Source organism: Silurus meridionalis, chromosome 27 (genome assembly GCF_014805685.1).
Source record: "Silurus meridionalis isolate SWU-2019-XX chromosome 27, ASM1480568v1, whole genome shotgun sequence".
Classification (NCBI taxonomy): Eukaryota; Metazoa; Chordata; class Actinopteri; order Siluriformes; family Siluridae; genus Silurus; species Silurus meridionalis.
The window spans coordinates 7,197,539-7,222,347 of record NC_060910.1 but is presented as its reverse complement, the minus strand read 5'-3'; the positions used below and the strand labels follow the sequence as shown (position 1 = coordinate 7,222,347).

General features: G+C 38.4%; 2 protein-coding genes across 2 annotated transcripts in view; both read left to right on the top strand.

Annotated features, from left to right (window-relative positions):
• The window catches only part of cdk7 (cyclin-dependent kinase 7), an 11,628-nt gene extending 803 nt beyond the window's left edge, over window positions 1-10,825 (top strand). Inside the window, exons 2-12 of the mRNA XM_046842377.1 lie at window positions 988-1,047; window positions 3,924-3,957; window positions 4,063-4,130; window positions 5,465-5,533; window positions 6,377-6,487; window positions 6,677-6,795; window positions 6,912-7,011; window positions 7,806-7,892; window positions 8,391-8,540; window positions 9,494-9,638; window positions 10,584-10,825. Of these exons, the coding sequence (XP_046698333.1) occupies window positions 988-1,047; window positions 3,924-3,957; window positions 4,063-4,130; window positions 5,465-5,533; window positions 6,377-6,487; window positions 6,677-6,795; window positions 6,912-7,011; window positions 7,806-7,892; window positions 8,391-8,540; window positions 9,494-9,638; window positions 10,584-10,612 (972 nt within the window). The 3' untranslated portion in view covers window positions 10,613-10,825. The remainder of the gene's footprint in view (window positions 1-987; window positions 1,048-3,923; window positions 3,958-4,062; window positions 4,131-5,464; window positions 5,534-6,376; window positions 6,488-6,676; window positions 6,796-6,911; window positions 7,012-7,805; window positions 7,893-8,390; window positions 8,541-9,493; window positions 9,639-10,583) is intronic.
• Window positions 10,826-13,398: 2,573 nt separating this feature from the next.
• The window catches only part of serinc5 (serine incorporator 5), a 19,122-nt gene continuing 7,711 nt past the window's right edge, over window positions 13,399-24,809 (top strand). The window contains 4 exon segments of the mRNA XM_046841403.1: window positions 13,399-13,580; window positions 20,894-21,061; window positions 23,258-23,436; window positions 24,047-24,129. Of these exon segments, the coding sequence (XP_046697359.1) occupies window positions 13,554-13,580; window positions 20,894-21,061; window positions 23,258-23,436; window positions 24,047-24,129 (457 nt within the window). The 5' untranslated portion in view covers window positions 13,399-13,553.

Below are 24,809 nucleotides of genomic sequence, written 5' to 3'. Positions count from 1 at the left end.
CAAATCACATAACTTGCTTGTATCTTTTAATGGTGTAAAATACAGTATCACGTTTATATCTGGAATATATTGTTGAGTTTTGAGTGTGAGAATTTGGAAGATACGTTGATCCAGAATGATTTTTAGAAGTGTTCTTGGGTCTCTAATGGGACTAAGTATACCACTGAAAATATTAATTAATTAAAGGTTATGAAGAGGGAAAAAAGCAAGCTCATCATTTTCAAGCAAATTGTTGTTCATTTATGAAGGAACTGTATGGATAAAAGTTTGTGGACACCTGACAGTAAGATTGTTGAACATCCCATTCTTCTTTTTGTCCCCTTTTACTGTTATAATAGTTCTCACTGTTATGTGGGAGATGTTACACTAGATTTTGGAGTGTACTTGTGGAGGTTTGTGCTCATTCAGCCACAAGGATGTCTGTGAAGTCAGGTACTGATGTAGGTGAGGTGAGGAGACCTGGAGTGCAATCAGCATTTCAGTTTATCCCAAACGGTGTTCGTAAAGGCTGGAGGTCAGAACTCCATAGCAGGCTATTCAAGGTATTACACTCCAAACCATGTAAAGCAGATTTTCATGGAACTGGCTTTGTGCACGTTGTCATGCTGGAACAGATTTTGGTCTTCTTGTTCAACTGAACTAATACTAATATTAGTGCATCCAAAAACATCCTTTACAGTTGTTTGTCTCCAGCTTTGTGGTAAGTTAGGAAAAGAACCACATATGCCTGGAAAGGTCAGGTGTCCCAATACTTTTGTCCTCATAGTGTATCTTTGTGAGTATGATTGTTAGAAAACTAAATGTAAGAGAGCCTGTAAAAGGAATTCATAAAAAAAAATGTCATATATAACGTAATTGTCGTATATAATATTTTCCACACTATGTCACCGTTTAGAATCAAATATTTTTTGATCAGATGATCACGAAGGTTGTTTCCTATCAGTGTATTTTTGTCTCACAATGTCTGCTGTTTTGTATCTTTTACAGTTTGCAACAGTTTACAAGGCGAGAGACAAAACAAACGACACCATTGTTGCGATTAAAAAGGTAAGAACATTACACACTATATGGCTGTGTTTACTTTAAGTTTCATTGTAGCCATGACAAGGTCAACGAGGCATAAACCCTCAGGCAGGTTGCTGTGAGCAGCTTTTGTATGACTTACAGCAAAATGTGACTTTGGCAAGGAAAAACTCCCTTAGATGTTATGAGGAGGAAACCTTGAGAGGAACCAGACTCAAAAGGGGAACCCATCCTCATTTGGGTAACATCAAGTTTGATCATAAATCTTTCAAAAATACAGAACACTGGAGAGTGAGAACTAACATGAGCACTGGAGTGTAAGATTATAAGTAATGTTCTTTCTGCAGTCTTATACAGTCTATATGGTTAGTAGCTCCTAGTTTTATGAGCTCAACATTTGTGATCATCACAGATCCAGCATCAGCTTCTCCATGCCAGAGCCTTTAAACACTTCAGGAGGTCCAATGTCAAACTCCACACGTGCAGTGGGATCCAATTGGCACTGGTACGTCTCTAGATGGTTCAGGATGTTTGCGAGTTTGGCATCTACTTCTTTAAAGTCCATAATCTTCATGAGGTGGGACGTGACTGGAGCTGGCCAAACCTCAGGAAGCCTCGGGATGGGGAGAGAAAGAGAAGAGTGGAAAGGAATTAGCGTAGCTGCTGTTCATGATATTAACAGCACAAGTTGATAATGTGCATGTGATCAGATGTTCTGGAGCACAAGGTTATGATGTGAGACGTATGTTATGTGTAGACTTTGCTAAAAAGATATGTTTTTAATCTGCACTTAAACTGGGTGAGTGGGTCTGAGCCCCGAACACTGTCAGGAAGACTATTCCAGAGTTTAGGAGCTAAATGTGAAAATGATCTAGTGCCTTTAGTGGACTTTGCTATTCTAGGAACTACTAGAAGCCCAGAGTTTTGAGATCTCAGGGAGCTTGGCGGATTGTAGCGTGACCCCCAAAGTCACATGTTTACCCTTTACTTACATGTAGAACCATCATCATTTTGATTTCTTGTGAAAGCCGTCTATAACCATCATTATCAGGGCTCTGAACAGATCCTGATGGAGGACCCAAACATAAAGATGAAAATCGCTCAAATGCACCACATGGGAAATAAAGAAGTCAAATCAAAAATCTAATAATTTATGTATAGTCCTTGATAGGCTTGGAAGATATAATGATATATTGTCCCAATGCTGTATCCAAGTTGGAGGTTTTATAGTTGGTTATGCAAATTTACCAGACCTGACATCTAGTACATGGCACCGATCAGGCATAACATTATGCCCACCTGCCTAATATTGTGTTGGTCCCCTTTTGCTGCCATAACAGTCCTGACCAGTTGAGCAGTAACAGTGTAGACTTCTTCAGCAGTTTAACTTACAGGACCTCGTTTGTTGGATCAGACCTTCGCTCCCCACATACATCACTGATCCTCGTCCGCCAATGACCCTGTTGCCTGTTCACCACTGCTCCTTCTTGGACCACTTTTGATTGATAACTGAGTAGTGCAGATCGAGAACATCTCACAAGAGCTGCAGGTTTGGAGATTCTCTGACCCAGTCGTCTAGACATCCCAATTTGTCAAACTCGCTCTTCCTTGCGCTCGCCCTTTTTTCCTGCTTCTAACACAGTAACTTTGTGTTACACCTCAGTGTTCTCCTATGTTTAAGAGAAATGTTAATACATTAATAGTGCATTATGGGTACTGGGGTTTTTTTTTTGTTTTTTGTTTTTTTTTTGTTTTTATATAAATGTTCACTGCCTCTCTGTACAATCCCCAAAATTTCCACAATGCAACCCAGAATTTGTGATTGCTCTCTTTGAGGCTCTTTGCTTCTGTGTGCTGTTTTGTTGATGTTTGACTTATGCTACTGCAGTAATGGCACCGATTTTGCTGCAATAAGCCAGAAAAGGAAGAATACCTTTTCTTTTTCTTTTATCAGCAGCCGCAGCCATGCCTGCAGTTCACATCACTCCTTCTGCACTTGCATCGTGAATAGTCAGCAGTTTCCCCCTAGTCTGAAATGTCTACTTCACACCTTTCTGTTAGCATTACGACTGCTTTTATCACTGATCACGTCCATCATCCAAGTCTTTTTACGAGCAGCTTTACCAGCCTGTTTCTTCTGGATTTGCAGTATCCACATTTGTACATGCTGATCAAATCTGCCATGTGCCTGTTGTACTGACAGTCAGATATTGAAAATAAGAGAGTAATGAAGTCAGTGATTGCTGTCACTGAGAAGATGCACTTGTCTGATTTATCTTTAATTACCATATTTAACTATGTTGATTAGCAAGAAAGGATTTGACCTTAACTACTCAAAATGAGGTGAGCAAGAAAAGACGAACGTTGCATTCAAGGGTTCTTATAGAACAGGTCACTGTCAGGAGGTGACAGATTGGTACTCATCAAAGAATCCATCAATCTATTAGTTCTAAAGGAATGAAAAGTCACAAACCACAATAATTTGAAGAAATTTTACTGGAAAAAACATAAAAATAAAACAAACCTAAAATTGTTTCTACTATTTGTAATATTTGAAGCTACACTTTTTATTTTTTTATACACTTATTTTTTTAATTTTTTTTTTAACAATGATAGGACTGAAAAATGTGCAAAAAAACTTACATCGATTACTTTTTGGGATAAAGGTATACAAACATTTTACGCAAGTGTACACCAATAGTAACAAAAGCCATGAGTTTGTGTAATCAAAGACTTAGATAAAACTTTGGAAGTCATTCTTGAATTTTGAATATTCTTCTGAAGTTGCAAAGAAAGTATGTTGTGGAATTAGTGATAATTTGAGTGAATAGTCCATGTACATGGCGAGAGAATTATTTTAAACCCTGCATGATGATGATGATTTTTTTTCCTTCACACAGATTAAAGTCGGACACAGAACAGAGGCAAAAGATGGTTTGTGCACAGAGCGAATTTATCTGCTTGAAATATTCAATATAGAAATATAACCGTCAGGAGTTATATCAAAAAATAACAAATATAAATTCTGTCTTTCATCAGGAATCAACAGAACAGCCCTCCGAGAAATCAAGCTGCTGCAGGAGTTGAGTCATCCCAATATTATTGGAGTAAGTGCATGTATACGTTTTCACTGACACCGAAAATATATATAACCAATAAAACACTTCGCCTGTTATAGGATCCATTGGTGTTAAATCCTCAGTTCAGGTTATTTCCCAAAAACTGTAGTTTAATTGTCTTATAAAACAGTGCTTTGCCAGCGATTACCGTATTTTCCGGACTATAAGCTGCTACTTTTTTCCCACTCTTTGAACCCCGCGGCTTAAACAATGAAGCGGCTAATTTATGGATTTTTCCTGGGTTTTTCCCGGTTTCACAAACTTCAAGCCAAAAAACTGAACCCCATAACATTAGACCAATGAAATTGCGGAACAGGTTCAGGTAAACCAATAAAACTCTTTATATTAAATCAGATGCGCTCCCACTGAATCGGGCCGCACCACATCATAAATATGGATGATGTTCCTCTGACGTTTGACCTGCTGCTCACTCGGACTGTCTACAGGAAATGGGAATCATTCGTCACGCTGAAAACAACCGAGCATGAAAATACACTTCACCTGTGTTCTGAGCTGCACGGCATCGGGAGAAAAGATTCACAGATGGTGATTTTTAAACGCACGACGATGCCAAAAGAAAAACTCCCGAGAGAAATAGTTGTGAAAGGAAGGAGGAAGACAGTGAACAGTGACTTTCTTGGTAGGCTACTGTTTAGATACAAGCCATGTAACAGACACTGTCTTTCATTAAAGCCTGTGTAAAGTTCATTAGTTTTAATGTAGACACCTGCGGCTTATTTATGTTCAAAATAAAAATCTTTGTCAAATTCAGTGGGTGCGGCTTATATTTGTGTGCGCTTAATAGTTCGGAAAATACGGTACAATTAAGTTCGTCACTGAAAGATATCAAGCTGTTTGGTTATCTACATTACATGCTATTAAATCGGTTCCTCTTATCACCAAGATTATTACTGCAAAAGTTATTCCTTCTACAGCCTTTGTTTTTTTTTTTTTTTTTTCCTCTTTGTTTTTCTCTCCTATCCTGAAGACTTTGCCTTGCAACCTCTTTCTATAAATGCTATACGAATGCCTTCAACAGCAACCTTAAACTTTAAATGAAACACTTTGTGTGGATGTATTGCTAGTGTATAAGTGATAACATGAGAACAGGCGCATCAACACGAGTTATTCCCGTTCGAGGCAGATTTCTCGTCAGAGCTGCAGTCTTCCCGTTAGTCTGCAGTGTTGAATCGAACGGTGCTGTGGTGTAGATGCATTATAGCAAAGTCCTGGGGGTTTGTTGATGTGGGGTTGTACAGTATGTATCATACGACTGACATTTTTTGTTTATAAAGCCTCACAATCTTTTCACAACTCTGCAGCTCCTTGATGCCTTTGGTCACAAATCCAACATCAGTCTTGTGTTTGACTACATGGAGACTGACCTGGAGGTAAATGTTGTTTTTTTTTCTCTGTGCATGCCAATTTCTTGATCATCCGAAATATTGCTGGGTATAGTATAATCATATTATAAGAAACTGACCCTCTTAGACTTCAGCCTAAGTTCTAATTGGATTTTAGCAGGAGCACGGAGAAGGCAAATAGTTTCCTAATAGCACTTTAAAAATCAATGTAGCCACCTTTTATATTTCAGTTGTTATGAGTCTAGAGGACAGATTTTGAAAGCAGACATTTGATGTGATGTACCTCCTTTATTTATGTATAAACTTTTTATACGATTTATAGTTATGGTTTGTTTGTGTGGAAAAATGCTTTCATGAATTTTTCTTTTGTGTAGTGGACAAAAATACCAAATCACTGTTTTATATTTTATTTATAGGCAAATATATCCTAGAATTGCACATTACGCTGTTGGAATCTTTGTGACGCAGTTAAAAAAAACGTATACAGTCATGCATATACAAATAATGGTTGCTAATCATAAATCATTCAAATAACATCCAAATCTTGTAATAGAGCACAGATTTATTTATTTATTTATTTATTTTTAAAACAGGATCAGTTTATAAATGTGTGGTTTTCAACCAAACGTCTTCCCTTTCCGTGTTAAATAATAGATGTGCAATATATCATCTGATGGTTTAAGATCAGGTTTGCTGACTTTGTCACTATCAGAGTACAAAAGCAGATACAAAGAAATGATCTATCCAAGCAGTAGTGCAAGAACAACGAAATGAAATATTTATGGTGTAATAGTAATTATAGCATTGTACAGTTTCAGGTAAACGGTATGATGCATGCTATTTAATAAAAATGGCAATTTTCTGTTTCAGGTTATAATAAAGGACACAAGTCTTGTACTGACACCAGCCAACATTAAAGCCTACATCCTAATGACACTGCAGGGTCTGGAGTACTTACACCATCACTGGATCTTACACAGGGTCCGCACAAACATTTATTAAAACTTAAGGGTGAAAACCCGCTCTTCTTCCTGTTGGCCCACATCATACCAACATTCTCACCGATTATTTTCCTATGTCTCATACTGTCATGATTCATTGCTTTTGTTTTTGTTTATTTCTGAGTTAGACCACACACTTTAAAGTAACTGTTCCTGTCTGCTTTTTCAGGATCTGAAGCCAAATAATTTACTGCTAGATGAATCTGGGGTTCTAAAACTTGCTGATTTTGGATTGGCTAAAGCATTTGGGAGTCCTAACAGAGTTTATACACATCAAGTTGTGACCAGGTACATACCAAGATATGTTTATCAAATTGTGTCATAACTCTCCCCATTTTCACACTGATAGATGTAAAGATATTGTTTTAATTAAACTGTAAATCACGTTCAAAATCTTGTTTCAGATGGTACCGTGCCCCAGAGCTGCTCTTCGGGGCCAGGATGTACGGGGTGGGTGTGGATATGTGGGCTGTGGGCTGCATCCTTGCAGAGCTCTTGCTCCGGGTAAGTCACAGGGTGTTGTTCATTTGTTGTTCAGCGATGTGTATCATCATAGTAATGGGTGTTTTCACTTACGGTTCATCAGTTCAGTAAATGTTTCATTTCACTGTTCATGTTCTACAACTACATCTGGACCAACTTCTAATATTTTATCTTTAATAAGGATAACCTTGTTAATGAAATCCTGATGGGATTAAATCAATAACTACTGAAATGAAAACAGCGTTGTGAGATGAGGCCTTCTATTTTTATTATATATTCATAAATGATTTACATAGCTCACGATGGAAGAGGATTCAAGAACTTTGGGCGTACAGTGAAATTCAGGGTTGTACATTTTCTAGTATGCTGCATTAAAGCAAAAAAAACAGGAAAACTTTTTTTGCAATGATATATATTAGTGGTCCCCATACCCCCGGGCCCTGGACCGGCACCGGTCTGTGGGTCAATTGGTACCGGGCCGCACAGAAAGGATACATAACTTGCATTATTTCCGTTTTATTTACTATCTGACTCTGAAGGATGTTTTATTTTGGAAAATTACCGGATTCTCTCCGCCACATCTGTCTAAGACTCACTCTTGATTCATGTCATGATGCCTCAGTCACATGTCTCACCAACATCCGCTACCTTCTGAAAGGGGCTGCTCCGGCCACTAACAAAGCGCTTAATTCAAACCCCCAAGCTAGCAAAATAAACAAAAAAAATAAATGCATGTTTGTCTATTTGGACACATTTAAGCTGGAATGTTTAGCACATTTTATTGTCTGTATTAAATTGAAATTTTGTGTTTTAAGCTCCCCTTCCTTGCTGGAGATTCCGACCTGGATCAGCTGACGAAGATATTTGAAACACTGGGGACTCCAACAGAAGAGAACTGGCCTGTAAATGCATTTAGTCATCACCGTGGTTCACATATAAAACCACACTTTACATCGTGTGCACACTTGACCATTACACCCATATGTTGTTGTTCTTCATCTGTTGCCACATATATGGAAGTGCACAAGTCCCAATAATATCCTTACATGCTATGTCATTAGAGTTTTTCCCAGGATGTAAGAGACTTACACCTGTTTTGAGCATGTCTGTGCACCCGTACACAAAGATTAGAGTGCCTCAGGCTTTTTCACTTGACTTCACTAATGCTTTTGTGGCTGAACGAGCAAATTCCCACAGCTACGCTCCAGAATCTAGTGGATAGCCTTCCCAGAAGAGCTGAGCCTCTAGTAACAGCAGCTTTGGAACATGTTCAGCAAGCATAGAGTTGTAATGGTCATGTCCACAAACCTTTGTCTGGTTTTCTTTTTCAAAAAATATACATATTTTAGAAGTAAATATTAAACATGGTCTAACTGCTTCACTGTGCTGGTTTGTTCTAGGGGATGACCAATCTACCAGATTACATCTCATTTAAAATGTTTCCTGGCACACCATTGGAGCACATTTTCAGTGCGGCGAGCGACGACCTGTTGGACCTCCTGAAGGGCTTGTTTACCTTTAACCCCTGCGCTCGTCTCACAGCCTCAAGGGTAACCATCACAGAGCTGCTTTCATTGCCTCAGATTAAGAGATGGTCTAAATTTTTAGTGTCCTTTGATCTCATTTATATAACTGCATCAGCTGTTCTTTTGCACACTGCATGACTTTTAAAATCCCAGAATTGCTGTTCCATTCACATTACGTGAATAGAATCGCTTGGGATCGAATGTTAGTGTGCACACGCTGTCCAAATGCATTCGGTTACTTGTAGTAATTGGGGCACTGCTTTCTAAAACCCTTATGGTAGTTTTGTGTAGAAACAATTAGCAACTAATTGAGTTCCTACATGTTTTGGACCCTAATTTGTAAAACAGTGAAACACTTTCCTGCACAGATTCACTTTTTCGAAATCACAAATGAGCTTATAAATCTGACAAATTAGAGCCGTGAACTGCAGCCGTGATAACGAACCGTTCGCAAGTCTATGCAAACGTAAATGGAGATGTCTCCCTGGATGGCGAGACAAAATATGTCGCCTATCTGAGAAATGGAACTGCATGATGGGAAGAAGTCAATCAATACTCCCACTGAATGAAAGTTCACACCAGGGTTCACATTTTTTCCTGAAGGAATGAAGAGTCTCCTCTAATAGGAAAGAAATTAGGATCCATTTGTATCATTTGTATTTGCATCACTTCGCAACTCTTTCTATGAATATCAACATTCTCTCTCTCTCTCTCTCTCTCTCTCTCTCTCTCTCTCTCTCTCTCTCTCTCTCTCTATATATATATATCTTGTTTCTCTTTCTTTGTGTGTGTGTGTGTGTGTGTGTGTGTGTGTACTGCTTATAAATGTGGCTTATTCCACTTTTTTTTTTTGTTTGTTTGAAATTGTTTTAGTGAATTGAGAGAAAAGCATGTGTTGTATTATTTTGGATTGTGATCGTATCCTGTTTGTGTGTTTAAGTATTTACAACCAATTTTTCCTCGCTATATTTTTCAAGGCCTTGAAGATGCAATACTTCAGCCAAAAACCAGCCCCTACCCCGGGTTCTCAGCTTCCCCGCCCGAACTATTCAGCAGAAGCCTTAAAAGAAAAAGAAAATCTTGCCATCGGCATTAAAAGAAAACGCGATGGTATTGAACAAGGTGAGAACGCATGGAGTGACTAAAAGGTTTGCTTTTATAACAAATATTTGTTTTTTATTGTAAGTAGCTTTAGATGTAGATGCTCCGTCAGCTAACGTGACAAAGTGTATCTATAAGAATTGTGACCGTAACCTGTTAAATTCTCAAATCTGATTGGTCAGAATGTGTTGGGTCAATTTTCTGTTATGTCATGATTTCTATGGGAACACTATTGCTAAAAATAATATACAAGACTAAAAGTAAAAACGATTGTGGTTTTTAATCTTATTTTTTATTAAGAAAAACACAAAAATGTACACACTAAATGGAAACATTTACACTGTATGACTGTTCCAGCCATATGTGGTTCTTCCCCAAACTGTTATCACAAAGTTGGCTTTAGATGTAGTATCATTACGTTTTCCCTGCACTCAAACAAGGAAACCTAAACATGTTCCAGCATGACAAAGCCCCTGTGCACAAAGCCAGCTCCATGAAGATATGCTTTATGTGAGTTTGAGTGGAAGATCTTGAGTGGGCTGCTATAGAGCTCTGACCTCAAACCTACTGAACACCTTTGGAATGAATTGGAACACTGACTGCACCCCAGACCTCCTCACCTCACCTACATCAGTACCTGACTTTACTAACACTCTTGTAGCTGAATGAACAAATCTCCACAAGCACCCTCCAGTCTAGTGGAACATTTTCCAAGAGTGAAGGTGGTTATAACAGCAAACAGGAACTTCTACATGTGGCATGGGATGTTCAAAAAGCACACATGAATCTTATAGCCAGGTTTCCACAACCTTCTGTCCTTATAGTGTACCTTGCATTTAGGGAAAGGAGGGTTCAATGTCTGTGCTTGTAATAGTTAGTAAGTTCAATGTCTTTTGTAGATCTTTTGTAAATGGTTTTTTGAACAATGACTTATTTCTTTCTTGTTTATTTATTTATTTTTTCTAGGAACCCTGAAGAAAAAGTTGGTGTTTTAGGTGATGTGGTTTGGAGACCCTTGCCTGGTTTTTGCGTCATGTGAACCCGTAGTGCTGCTGCAGACATCCACTAATAAATAATAATGCATTGGTCAACCTTTCATGTAATTAAGTGTGACTGCTGGAACGGACATATTTATGTTTTGATTGAACTTTTTTTTTTTTCTCGTTATTTTTATACACAGGGTATGTAATTAAATTATGCTGATGACATGCTGGCTTTTGGTTTATTGGTTGAATTTTAAAAGTTTGACAGCACAAGTGTAATTTATTCAGACACAGATTAAGTTAAATAATTTATTTATTATTATTTTATGGCTTTCTCAATTGTTCGTTGAGTTCATATATATCAAGACTATAGAATATATTGAATTGTGTATTGTTTTTGTTTGTCTTGCACTGGTATTTATTTTTGCTGCAGATGAGATTTCTTATCCTGCGTAATTAGATTTGATTTGGATCTTATATAATTCATGATACAGACTGTCTTCCAGGGAAAATTAGGTTAGACTCTTTGGGGATTTTTTTTTTTTTTTTTTTAATCAAAAATCAACAGTTAATGACATTTGGTCAACGATTTGAACTTTCAGCCTTCAGATCGGTAGCACAGGAACTTCTTAGCCAACCAAAAGACTTCCAGATGCCATTTGCATGTATGGTATTTGACAGGCACCCTTATCCAGAGCAACTTACAATGAGTAGTTTAGGGGTAAGGGGCTTTGCTCAAGTCCCCAGCAGTGGCAGCTTGGTGGTGCTGGGATTTGAACTTGTGACCACCTGCTTCAGAGACTAACGTAACCACTGAACTATAAACTCAGATAAATGTCTAAAATCTTTCAGGTAAACAATTCTAATAAATATGTGGAATAGAATTCTACACTTCTCAGAAGCTAAAAGTGCTCTAAAATTCAGTTCAAATTCACTATAATAATAAATACCATTATAGAAATGTTCACTAAAGACATACACAACGACCAGGCATGGCATAATGACATTATAACATTATGACAGGTGAAGTGAATAACACTGATTATCTCTTCATCATGGCACCTGTTAGTGGGTGTGATATATTAGGCAGCATGTAAAGATTTTGTCCTCAAAGGTAATTTTATTGAAAGTAGGAAAATGGATTATGGATTTGAGTGAGTTTGACAAGGGACAAAATGTGATGGCTAGACGACTGGGTCAAAGCGTCTCCAAAACTGCAGCTCTTTAAGGGAATCTATCAAAAGTGGCCCAAGAAAGGAACATTGGTAAACCGGTGACAGGGTTAACCAAGGCCAATGCACGTAGGGAGCAAAGGTGGTCCAATCCAACAGACTGTAGCTCATGTTGTTGAAGTTACTGGTTCAGGAATGTTTTGGCAGCAAAAGACGACTAACACAATATTAGGCAATTTCCTGATACAATTTACAGGTTCTAATGAATAAACCAAAGATGACAATGATAATGAAAGTCTCCTCAATACCACATCAAAGCCTTTTAAAGGATCCAGAGTCCAAACTGAACCTGGTGTTCTCTGGGTCAGACAAAATTTAATGGATTATAAATCCATTAATGAGAACAGGGTTGTATTTATATCATCAAACAATTCTTAGCTGCAAGTGCACAGCATGATGGATGAACATGTACTTTTTAAAAAATGAATCATTTACATGTCTATATTAAGGTTTCAGATCTAATCAAATCTATCTCGAAAATGAAAGAAAAACTTTCCTGATGTCACTCAGTTTATTGCTGCTAGTTATGTAAACATTTCCACACTGATTCATTACTTGGCAGTAAATCCCTTAAGGGAGGTGCTGTTCTACACCAAACACCATCTCATTTGCCAGATAAGTGTTGGGCTTGACGCAGATTTTCATCACATCCTGATGTGAAGGGCATCCAAAAAAAGAACAACAGCAATACACTAGATTGTGGCTGGTGGCTCTCCTCTACCTCTGCATATTTTTTTTTTCTCAAGGACATCTGACTGGCACTGAATAGAAAACCATTTTCACAAGCAAACATTGCCACTTTCCATTCCTTCACTGGTCTCATGTTAATATATGTGTCCTTTATGAGACCTTAGTACAGTAATGGAGCATTGCAGAAATCACATTACAGTTACAGGTTTTTCATATTTGAAGAAATTATGGTTCTTTTTTACCTTATTGTGTGTTTCTGTCATGCATGAAATGCATATTTTCTGGTATAAAACCAAGTCAGCAAATTCGAAGAAGCACTTCATGAGTGATTATAATCAGCACACATAAAGCAGTCATGAGCACAACATATTTTGAGGGGTGAGAAAGGATATATGAAGACTATGTGCTGACTGTGCTTTTTGATACCTGCATGTCACTGCCTGGCTTTATTTCTGCTGAATACAGTCTTCTTTTTTGACACAACAACCCCAGATCCTGAACTTGGTTCATTTCTTTTTATATTATTTTCACTATGTTATTTGATTTGTTGCAATTAATAATAATTGGCCATGGATATAAATAATGCAATGGATAATAACAGTAGGGAGAAAAAAAAACATCGTTTAAAGTTGGTCCAGATCTTAAAACTTGCTTTAATATAGTACATCAAATAAAAGAAAAACAACATCAACCAATTGCAGGTTACAAACAATACTAGAAAAAAAATGCCCTAACGTAGACCAATATGTCTGAATTATGGCTGAGTTCTATTGTCTCACGATAAAGAGTTTAAGCGCCCTAAATAGGGTGCACACTCCATAAACCTAAACGCGCCTATATAGGGAACACGCAGCTATTTGGAATCGAGCCCGGGAATCTCCAGCTCACCGGTGGTTTATTGTGTGCTGTTGGAGGAGAAACGAGGGCGTTCAGCTGGTGGAGCTCTGCTGTACTCTACTGTACTCTGGATTTTCATTTTCGGGGACGAACATCTGTATATGTGAAAGCAAAATTTTGGTTTTATTTTCAAGATGTGTACCCCTTGCTGTTTAACCCAGGTGAGTGTCAGGCATGTTTTCTGTGTGGTTCAGTGATTTGTACGGTGTGCTCCAGGAGCCTTCACCCGCTGGATCAGCTGTATTATATATTTGTTTGTTTGTTTGTTTGGAATTCAATACGGCCGTTTTAAACATCTCGTCTCGGTCCTTATGTGTAGTTGTTGTGGATAAACCCCGAGCTGGAGGTGGTGTTGTCATTGTCCTGGACGACATCCAGGCTTGGGAAGTTGTCTCATCACACCAGGCTTTTGTTCGGTTAGGAAATGAAAATGGAGTTGTATTGCTCGTAGCCTGTTGGCTAACAAGCCGTGGTGGCGTTTTTATATACGTACAGATATAAAAGATTGACTTTGTAATTAATATTTGATTTAGTGTTAATGGGGTTTGCTGAACAGACTTCGAGCAGCTCCTTCTTCATCTCCATTCCACTTCGAGGACTTTGTTTACAGCCAGATGTTACTGCTGCTGTTTCAAACACATCCTCACAAACCTCATCACCAACATGTTAGCTTCATTTTAAACTTATGAACACTTCAGTTTATTAAAACCCTCTGTTTTAATTGAGAGACTGGTATTGTTGTGTTCAGACCTCATTTGACTGATACCATCTCCTATGGATCTCCATCTGAAGCCAGAAATGATAAATTAGAATCTATATTTCTATAATCACAGATTATCTATCTATCTATCTATCTATCTATCTATCTATCTATCTATCTATCTATCTCTCTCTCTCTCTCTCTCTCTCTCTATCTCTCTATCTAATCATATATATCTCTATCACTATGTCCTGCTTTAATCGACACCAAGTGGAAGCTCATTTTTCTGTTTCCTTTTCCAGAGGTCATTACAGGAAGCACAATTAGGCAACATTCAACTTAAGACCCAAGCAAAAGCCCTCTGTAAAGCGAGAACAAAACATTTGTCAACATGGTCTAACCACGTTCTCGGTGTGCTAATTTCTGCCTCGAGTGGCCCACATTTGCTTGTAGCTCCCTATTGTGTGTTGCGGGGTCTGCGGGTGGTCTTTTCATTTCCTTGTTGGGTCCATGAGGCTGCTTGTTTGCATTAGATTAGCTGTGGAGAACCGTGGGGCTGGCAGGCCTGGCTCATTAAAAGCTAAGCCTGTCAGGAGTCACCGGGCCACAGACGCCGGAGACGCCGGAGCCACTGCTTTACGAGGCAATGATGGGATCAACCCGGACCCTTTTTGTGCTTGTTCACATGATGTCTCGGAAACACTTTTCTTTAAAAAGGAAAGCAAAAGGTTAGAGATGTCTTTTAGACTTAAACTTCACTGTGGAAAAGAATGCATACGGATTAGTTTTGAATAAGATGAGCGCCTTTGTTTAAACCTCTTCTTCTTTCGGCTGCTCCCGTTAGGATCATCCGTCTCTATACCCCCTGTCCTCTACATCTGCCTCTTTCACACCAACTACCTGCATGTCTTCCTTCACCACATCCATAAACCTCCTCCTTGGTCTTCCTCTTTTCCTCCTTCCTGGTGGCTCCATAATCAGCATTCTCCTGCAGTTATACCCCATGTCCCTCCTCTGCAAACAATCTCAATCGGGCTTCTCTAACTTTGTCCCCTAAACGTCCTACATGCGCTGTCCCTCTAATAAACTCGTTTCTACTCCTGTCCATCGTCGTCACTCCCAACGAAAATCTCGTATTTTTGTTTAAAAAAATAAAAAAAAAACAAAGCCATGAACCATGAAACCAGACCTGACGTGTCACTTTTTTATTTTCTTTTTTTTTGATTTGGGGCTGCATGACATTTAGGTTAGACTGTAGACATTACATCCTGTTTTTCGAACAAACAAACCAGCACGTTCTCTGTGTCCTTTTGAGAACTGCGTTGCTGGCGATGAGTTGTTGTCTACTTCGTGATTCAGACACCGAGTGATGCAATCTGCATACAACAGCGAGATCTCGCAGGCCAGTGAAATTTCAGTGCTGGTTTTAAAAGAGATTTGTTAAGATTGTGATCTAAGAGTTGTTGTTTTAGATACACATTACTGGGAACACTGTATGAAGGATCGTATTGAGTAGTGGCATTTATATAAAGCAACTTGAGCACAAGGAAAGCAAGTAACAAGGAAATGGTGAGAACCGGTTTATAGCCATTATCAGTTAAAAGTGATAGTTTTGCTGAACAGCTGTGCTTCATGTTGCCACCGTGACTAGTGCCATTGACATGAGATATATATATATATATATATATATATATATGTGTGTGTGTATACACACAAACTACAGTCAATCAGTTGATCACCCCCTTTCTAGACATTTAGTTGTTACGATCACAATGAGCAAATCCTCCTTGGTTAAAAAGCAGTTTTATATTTTCTAGTATATTATATAGTTTTATTATTTAATCAGGAATGATTCTAATTGGCTGATGAAATGGCATGAAATGTGGCACTGCACTTTAGTATAAGATTTAATGGGTTGATTGCAAAATTACATTAGTCCCTTATTGTAGTATGTGTTTGTATGGCCTAATGTTACTGGTCGTGTGTGTGTGTGTGTGTGTGTGTGTGTGTGTGTGTGTGTGTGTAACACATTTAGACCAGGCAAAGTCTTTTAGATCGACTGTACGATCCGAAATAGTGCAGACGTAGTGGTAGTAACACCTCTACAGCAGTGGTTTGGGAAAGCATTGTGAAAATGCAATCTGTTGTCAGCCTGCTGTGCATTTCACACACATTAGCACCTCTCATCTACGTGAGGCCACAGACAGAAGTCTGACGGTGAAAGAAAATCGTTTCTCTCTAACGCTTCCCATTTGCAACTGAAAACACCGTCAAACAAACGAGTGCAGACCAAACTCTATCCATCCATCAACGCCTTTTAACCCATTGATCAGGCTCTGAGGTGGTTGCTTGAATGTTTGGTGTAACTATGGCCTCTGAAACAGAGGAAAGTGTGTGTGTTGTGTGTAAACGGCGAAGTAATACGTTTTTCACAGAGCTGTGTCCTTTCCCAGATAACATGCCGGGGAGGTTCTTGTTTCATTACTAGGTTTAACGTTATTTATGCGATAAGAATTTGTGTTTGGGGGCATTTACTAAAAATACATTTTAGTTTCCATGTGTTTTATTCAAATGTTTTTATTTAAATGTATTCAAATTTTAGTCACATGCATACGACATGCAGTGAAATGCTTTATACGACTGTCCAACATTTAAACATGAAAACAATAAAGTTTTGTCTTTGGGGCATTCTTTCCAAAGGTTTGTTTAATTAGTAGCACCCTGTCTGGAAAAAGAAAAAACTGACTGCTTTGAATTATTTGGAAAAGTTTGTTTCTGTTGTTATTTCTAGGCATGAAATGAACCAAAAAAATTCACAGTAAAAGACCTATCCCAGGCCATGTCCACACTAATACACGTAACCTTTTTTTACCTCCATTTTGGCCTTCCATCTACGTTTTCAGACGTTTCAGTGTGGTTGAGTAACTTTTGGGAAACGATTGAAAACAAAAGTGTGGACGCAGAGCGTTTTTACGTGGAAACGCTGTCTTTCAAATTTTTGAAAGATCCGGATAATCGGATAAGGATATTGCACTATTGGAGACGGCGTTATTCCATCTTGTTGCTGGTTCTTGTAAGTTGCATTCATTCGTTTTTGTTTTTTCTTTTGAAAATGGAAAAAACTATTAAATAGCTCAGTTTAAAAAAGAAAAGAAGATTTTTGTTTAATATTTAAAATATACCTCATTTATAGTTTCTTTCCATCTTATATATTGACTTTTAAAACATTTCGTTTTATGGATTGACCTGAATGTGAAATCATCCAGCGGCACAAAATCCATCAGTGTCTTCATCAAATATTCTGGCTTCGCTCCAAAAAGTTACCACAGATCGCTTTGTGCTTTTTAAACGGAATGACGGTAAAAGGGAGTCAGACACGTTCTCTTCTTGCAATGTTCTGCAGAAAATCTTTGGACACTCATAGCAGAACAACGCCAACCCTTAAACTACTGATTTTCAACTGCGTTTTTATTTCTTGCTACATTACGTTACAGTGGTACAACCAAAAATACCCTTCTCTTAATTCGAAGCGAACCCTTTTTTTGCGCATGTTCTGTTTAAACACAATGTGCTTCTTCATGGTGCGAGTTCTGTAACCACAGGGTTTCTTATTTCCAATCCCACCACCTGCTTCACAACTCAAATTAATCTGATTTAAGAAATATAATTTGTGCAAATGTGAAGAGAACCACCACACCACAGTTTATAGCTAAAATCTCCACTAATGACTTGTCTTGAAAGTGTAAAGATGATATATTTAAAAACTTTACTAGAAGGCAGTAATGATTGAATGCTAGTTAGTTTTTAGTTTAGTTTCCAGGTTATAGTCTGATTGGGTTCCTAATTGACTAAAAAATGAGGGCCTTTTACTTTGAATTTTTTTTTTTTAAGAATAGTACTTTATTGATCACACATTTATTTCATCTCGTATCCCAGCGATGTAGGAAGCTGAGGTCAGAGCATAGGGTCAGCCATGTTACAGCACTCCTGGGGCACAAAGGGTTTAGGGTTTAAGGGCCCCAGGAGTGGCAGCTTGAGATACTGGTGCTTGAAACCCGGATCTTCCGATCAGTCACTCAGAGCCTTAAACACTAAGCCACCACATCAAGACAATTTGGACATTTTGATTTCACCATTCCTGATGTACTTCTCCCAGAGCAAACGTGTCTTTAGTGCCGTTTCAGCCTAAAGAGGAGCAGCTTATAATCTGAAGGTCAACATACCTAGAGAATCACATTGTGGACAAAAACAGTGTTCGCCACCAAACATAGAGAACAGTTCAGTGTAGAACATTTCAGCAAATGTTAACTTCAAAGTGAAATCATGATTTCAGTCATAAATTTTCTGGAATTCTGGAAGTCGTTATTCTCCCTCAAACTTTTTGTTCTGTCCAGTTGTATAAATTCCAGCGCAAACAAACGATACATAGAACCTCGGACATGTGAAGCTCTCAGGCTTCATTGTGTAGAAGTCAGCCTGCAGGTTATCGGCCCTGTCACCTTTAACCCCAACCTCTTTGGACAAAGAGCTGGAAAGCACAAAAGGTTTGGGAAAGGGCTTTGTAAGGGTTTTGTTACTGTCTCAGTCGGAGGTAGTGGGGGGGTTGGGCTGTCTCAAGGACAAACAAGCCTCTTCTGAGCAGGGTTTGATTCTCCATAGCGTTTGAAAGACAAGCTAAGACTGAGGAAGGTCTTTCAGACCAGCCACCTGTCATTGTTAGGAGAGGGAGACACTATCAGGTTTTCTAAACGCTCTTCGGATCACATTACTTTGGAATTTTTTTCCCCCTTTGCGGCACTTCTTGGATTCTCGTTCCACATGGATTAGATCCTTAGCACTTCAATAAACCTGGTATTTTTAAGAGAGATGCAGGTAAATACCTTTCTGTCAGTTCTTAGTACGAGATCTTTCTCCAAGTTAGTTCTTTCTATAACTTTTTTATTAAGTTTTTACGCTTGGGATTTGTGTGTGGGTTGTGTGGTTTTATTTATAATCGCAATACATAAAGGTCTTTTCTATATAACTTGTTATTTTTCTGTTAATGCAGCGATGCTCCATGTGTCAAAGTTCTCATTCAAATCAGTAATAATTCAACACGAGTCGCTTCAACACCAGTGCGATTCGAATCCAGCATTAACAATACGCTTCAGTCGAGTTTTTACTTTTAGGGAAGTGTTCAGGACGGAAGAGTGGATACTTTTTGGTTAATGTGACCAGCTGCATCTTTTTCTTATTAACACTTGGTAACGGAAAGAACTATGTATAACTGTAATGCACATAATAACAGGAACTGACCATCCCGGTTGTGTTTTATATTGCTAGTTTAACAAAAAGCAGTTTGTGTCAAGATTTTCATGTCGAAATTTAAGTTCAAACCAAAGTATTTCCAAACGTTTGAATTGGTGCTTTGCTCCCCTATCAATCACAGCAAAGCATGGGAGTAGTTCAACAAGATGTGGTTGGGTGGCTTCACGTGTCTCGGAGAAAACATGCGATTAGATTTTTTCCTTCTCTGGTTGATAGGCGCCATATGATAGGGGAACGCGAAATTCTGGGAATCAGCCAATTAGGAACAAAATTCTGAGGAAAAAAAAATATAATCTTGCAGAAGAAATGTGCGCCTCTTGACCACACAACCCTTCATTGGAAATGTAACATGATGGTGAGGGACCCGTGACCCTGCCTCACATGGATTTTGGCTCCAATCTCTCTAACAGGATGATTGTCTTGATTAAGACTGAGGGAAGTAATTATAGAACCTTCAAAACATTTATTCATAAAATCAACTATTCATATGAAATTTGTTCGATGCATTTCTAAGCCGTTGTATGGCAGTGTTCGTGTTTTGATCTGAAAAAACACTTTTCTGCTATTTGTTTGATTTGAATTCTATTTTAAATCTTGAAAAAATTCGAATACATTCAAGCATCTATAGGAAGGTTTTTTTTTGTTTGTTTTAAGGATTTGCTTTATTACATGTCTAGACGGACGTTACAGATAAAGCTGAAACGCTTATCTGTCGTTGGCCAATTAGCTAAACTTAGCTAAGCTGATGAATATTGCTGGTGTTTGTTTCTTTAAGATAAACACCATGGAGTCATATCTAGTCTTCTATCCGCTCCTCAACAACTTCTGCCCTTCCCTGTCTGTAGACAAGAGATAAACAGCACACTTCCAGACCGCATACTGTGTATACTGATCATAAAAGCACTTAGCTGTATGTAATGGTGTTTCAGGCTTTCAGTTTGTGTGTGAACTCTCTGTGCCGATGATCTCAGATTCATAGTAACAGCCTTGTCCTAGTGTGGCTCATCTGTCCAATAGGAGCTCACTATTTCTGCTACTAGGAGGGATAGCAACCAATGAGGTGTTCTCGTGTGTGTGTGTGTATGTGTGTGTGTGTGTGTGTGTGTATGTGTATGTGTGTGTGTGTGTGTGTGTGTGCGTGCCCGCACACGTGTTCTCAGCACTATAATACTGCTGCTGAATTTAGAAACAGGTTTAGCTGATTATTAGAAAAAAAAATTCATAATTTTAGGAGATGGAGATCAGCCTGGACTGGACTCTTCATATTATTAGTCTTTGTTGAATCCTAAGCGGAAAATGGTAAAGAATTCCAGGTTGAGCACCAGGGTTCTGGAGGAACCTTGTCTCTTTTTTACTGTGTACCACTGTTTATAGTAGAAATGACAATAAAACCTTTTGACTTGACAAACCAAACAATTACTATGCCTGCATTCAAAGCTGACATGTCTTCTGTCTTCCTTCCTGTAGCTGGCCTGCTGCTGCGGCTCGGCCGCATGCTCGTTCTGCTGCTCCTGCTGTCCCAAGATCAAGCAATCAACAGGGACGCGCTTCATGTACGCCCTCTACTTCATGCTGGTCACCATCACGTGCGTGATCATGATGTCCCCCACCGTGGAGATGCAAATGCGTGATAATGTGAGTTTTTCAGGTCTTTCAAGCACTTATCACCCATGCTGTGATTTGAACATCCAAACATCATATGCTTTCAGAAAGACAACTTTTGGTCTTGTAGATAGATCTATGAAAATACCTGAACGTGAAAAAAGGTGCGTGGCCGAGAGCTTGTGGCCACATGCACTTATCGCTATACCCTTTCCTCATCCTGCTTTCACAGATATACAGAATTGGGTTTTTTTATTAGACCACGTCATAAAACCTTCCATAAAAACATATTTTGCTGCCAATTAAAAAACAAAAACAAAAAACTAAGATGCCAGAGGGGGAAGAATCACATCAGGTTCTGATGTAGGTAATGAGACCTGGGGTGCAGTCAGCTTTCCAATTCATCCCAAAAGGTGTTCAGTAGGGATGAGATCAGAGCTCTATAGCAGGCCACTCAAGATCTTCCTCTCCAAAGCATGTAAACCAGATCTTTAAGGAGCTCACTTTGTGCACAGGGGCATTGCCATGCTGGAAAAGGTTTTGGGTTTCCGAGTTCAAGTAAATAATTTTTCTATAGCGCATCTAAAGACGTCCTGTATAATTGAGTGCCTCCAGCTTTGTGGTAACAGTTTGAATAATAATATAGAAAACACTGTTGCTATGGCCTTTTAAGACCCGCCCTCATGAGGAAGACTAGATTCAGACATGTGAAGTCTTTATCTACAGCCAGACAGTACAGCAATCCAAACCACAGCAGGCTACAGAACTGTACAGCACTACAGGAGTCTAAAAGGCATAGTGACGCTCGTAGAGCCGGCAGCATAACGCCACGAGTATGAATTTTTAGACTTTACAATGTACACAGAACAGACTGCTTATTATTTTCTTCCCTCTACACTGAAACTGGGATGAATCCATGCCAGCGCAGTGTAATGTGGACCCAGCCATTATATTCTGGCCAAGCCTTTCTTTTTGTCCTTCCACTCGCCCTTTGACTGCCCGCTGTGTAAATGCCAAGCAAGAACAAGAACCTGGGGGGGAGTCGAGCTCAGCTGAAGGCTGCCTTTTGTAGAAAGCATCAAACGAGTTTCGAGGTGGTTGAATTGATGAAAGAATGAGAAACCGATCTCCTGAATGTGTTTAAGGAATATTAAAAGCTAAAAATACAGAGCAAATTACAGTAATGTACAAAGTGTTTCGTTTTACAGACCACAAGTAGGAAACTAAAATATAGAGCCGCACCCAGCGTAGCTTTTATCTAGATAAAAATGTTTATAGTGCTTATTCTCTTAGGACCCGACACTACAACGGCTGCTTGTATGGTTATTTCTAAAATGTATCGTGACCGTCAGTGTTTATGGATGCGTCTTGTCAAAGGGTAGAGCATGATTCATTCATTCACATTGATTCTTCATTCATCATTCTTTTTTTTTTTTTTTTGCAAGTGAACAAGTCGAGAACAAAAGCGTTGGGAGGTAGACAAGCTTTAAAAAAAAAATTCATCCCGATCCAATTTCTGTTATCAAATAATGTGTATTTTATACACACACACACACACACACACACATTAATACACATTATTTATTATATATAATATAATTATATAAATATAAATTATATTATCAATTAAATTTAGATAGATAGATCGATCTTTTTATACATTTTTAAAATTTTTTATTACTAAATACAAAATATTGTATACAGGATTTCGAATTGTTTTAGTCTATTTTATTGTTTATTTGATCGTATTTATATCTCTTACATCATTAGAAGATATGCGTAGTATATATATATATTTTATATATAATTTTCTTTTCTTTAATCCCTGATAAGTTTAAGATTTAACACAGATGACACACATTCTTAAATCTTTTTTGTTTTGTTTTTACATTTTTAAACAAAACAGTTTAACATGGACATTAAAACATTTTTATTCTTCCTGTTCAGAGTGATGAGCACTGTGCCGTGTTTATTTGAGATGATTATCCTCTTAAACTTCTTTATAATATAATAGAATAAAAATGTAATATAGAGTTTATATGAACTAAAATTTCATTTATGCTGTAGTTAGTTTATTTATAACTATTTCAACTAATGAATTTATGTTTATGAACAAGAGTTTTCAAAGTATGTATTATCCTGCAGTAAAGTGTAATTGACTTAAGCATATCCAAAATATTGTTCTTGTTCTTTACATTGTTCTTTAATTCTGTATCATTCTGTTTTTAGATTCCATATTACTCAGAGATTTGTAAGAAGCTGAATGCTGGCGAGAACTGCAGCACCCTGGTCGGATACTCGGCCGTCTACAAAGTTTGTTTTGGCATGGCATGCTTCTTCTTCTTCTTCTTCGTGTTCACCATACGAATACGGAGCAGCACAGGGTGTCGGGCGGCCATACACAACGGGTATGCAGTACAATCGTGTTTTCTCTACAAGCTTGTCTTGTTTCTCCTTTGCCCCCTGCAGCCATCTTAGTTTTACAGGAGGTCTGCAAGGCCATGTGTCATTTGGCTGTTTTTTTTTTCTTTCACTCCCCATGGGCTCTGTGCTGTTCCATGCTCCTCCTTAAACACCATTACCCACCCACTCCCACTGCACTGAATAGTGGTGTTAATTAAAAGCCCAGTCCAGAGGAAATTTCATTAGGAAGTGAGCTTTATTCTCCTAAAGCGCAATGGTTTAGGTCCCAGCAAGAGCCCTTCACTTTGCCATAATCAGATCTTTGTGTTGTATGCAAATGATGTGAAGAAGAGGAGGAACTCGCTGAAGTGCAGGAAAGAACAGCGTAAAAGCCTGCTCTTCTAAAACACCCATTCAGAACAGAACTCTGCCTTTCTAAACCTTTTACCCGAATGCATGTCGGAGTAAACAAGTACAGGAAATGCTCACTAACAGAGAGTTTACGGAGTAAAACCAGGCAACTGGATATTAAAACATATCAGTGTAAATGTTTTTTTTTTTTCCTTTTCCTTTTTTTTCTTTAATTTTTTTTCCACTTTCTCTTTGTCCATCCAGATTCTGGTTCTTGAAATTTTTGGCTTTGCTAGCCTGCTGTGCAGGAGGATTCTACCTGCCTGGAGAAGAAAAGTTTCTCGAAGGTATAGTATAGCTCAGTTACATCCTGTTCTCTCATAGCGCATCGCATGCAACTTTTACTTGCTTTGAGCCCGGCGAGAAGAGATATACCCGTGGGCCTGAACTGAGATCTTGAGTTTCACGAGTTCAGAAAGGCCTTTGAAGTGTGCATGAAACCATTTGATTCAAACATCTGTGCTCTGAACCGTCCACAACAACTCCACCCTGTGACTAAAGAGAAAAAGGAGAAACTCTTTATTTATTTTTTTTTTTTTCTCATGCTTGCTCATGTTCACATTAAGATTTTAACTGGAATAATTCACTTTGACATCTAATTTACCTCAGTGCTGTCGATTTCTCGATTTCTGTTTTGTCACAAGATGTTCTAGTTCTGTCAAAACTTAATTCTATGACGCATCATTGTTTCTGTACTAAATCGCAGTACCACTGTAGTGAATACACAGGGTATTAAAGTGTATTAAAGGCTGAAGGAACATTTAGTTTTTTGAAGGCGTGTGCAGTGCAACCACTTATCAACAGTCCGATCCGGTTTCACACAAATAAAAGCTTTCATGGTGGAGGTGTTTGCGTTTTGTCAAATGTTTTAATGTAACATGGCATAGTTTGTCCTGCTTTTTTAACATCAAGCTAGCAGCACCTTCAGGACACTCGTGTGATACTTCATGTCAGAACGTCTCCTTGG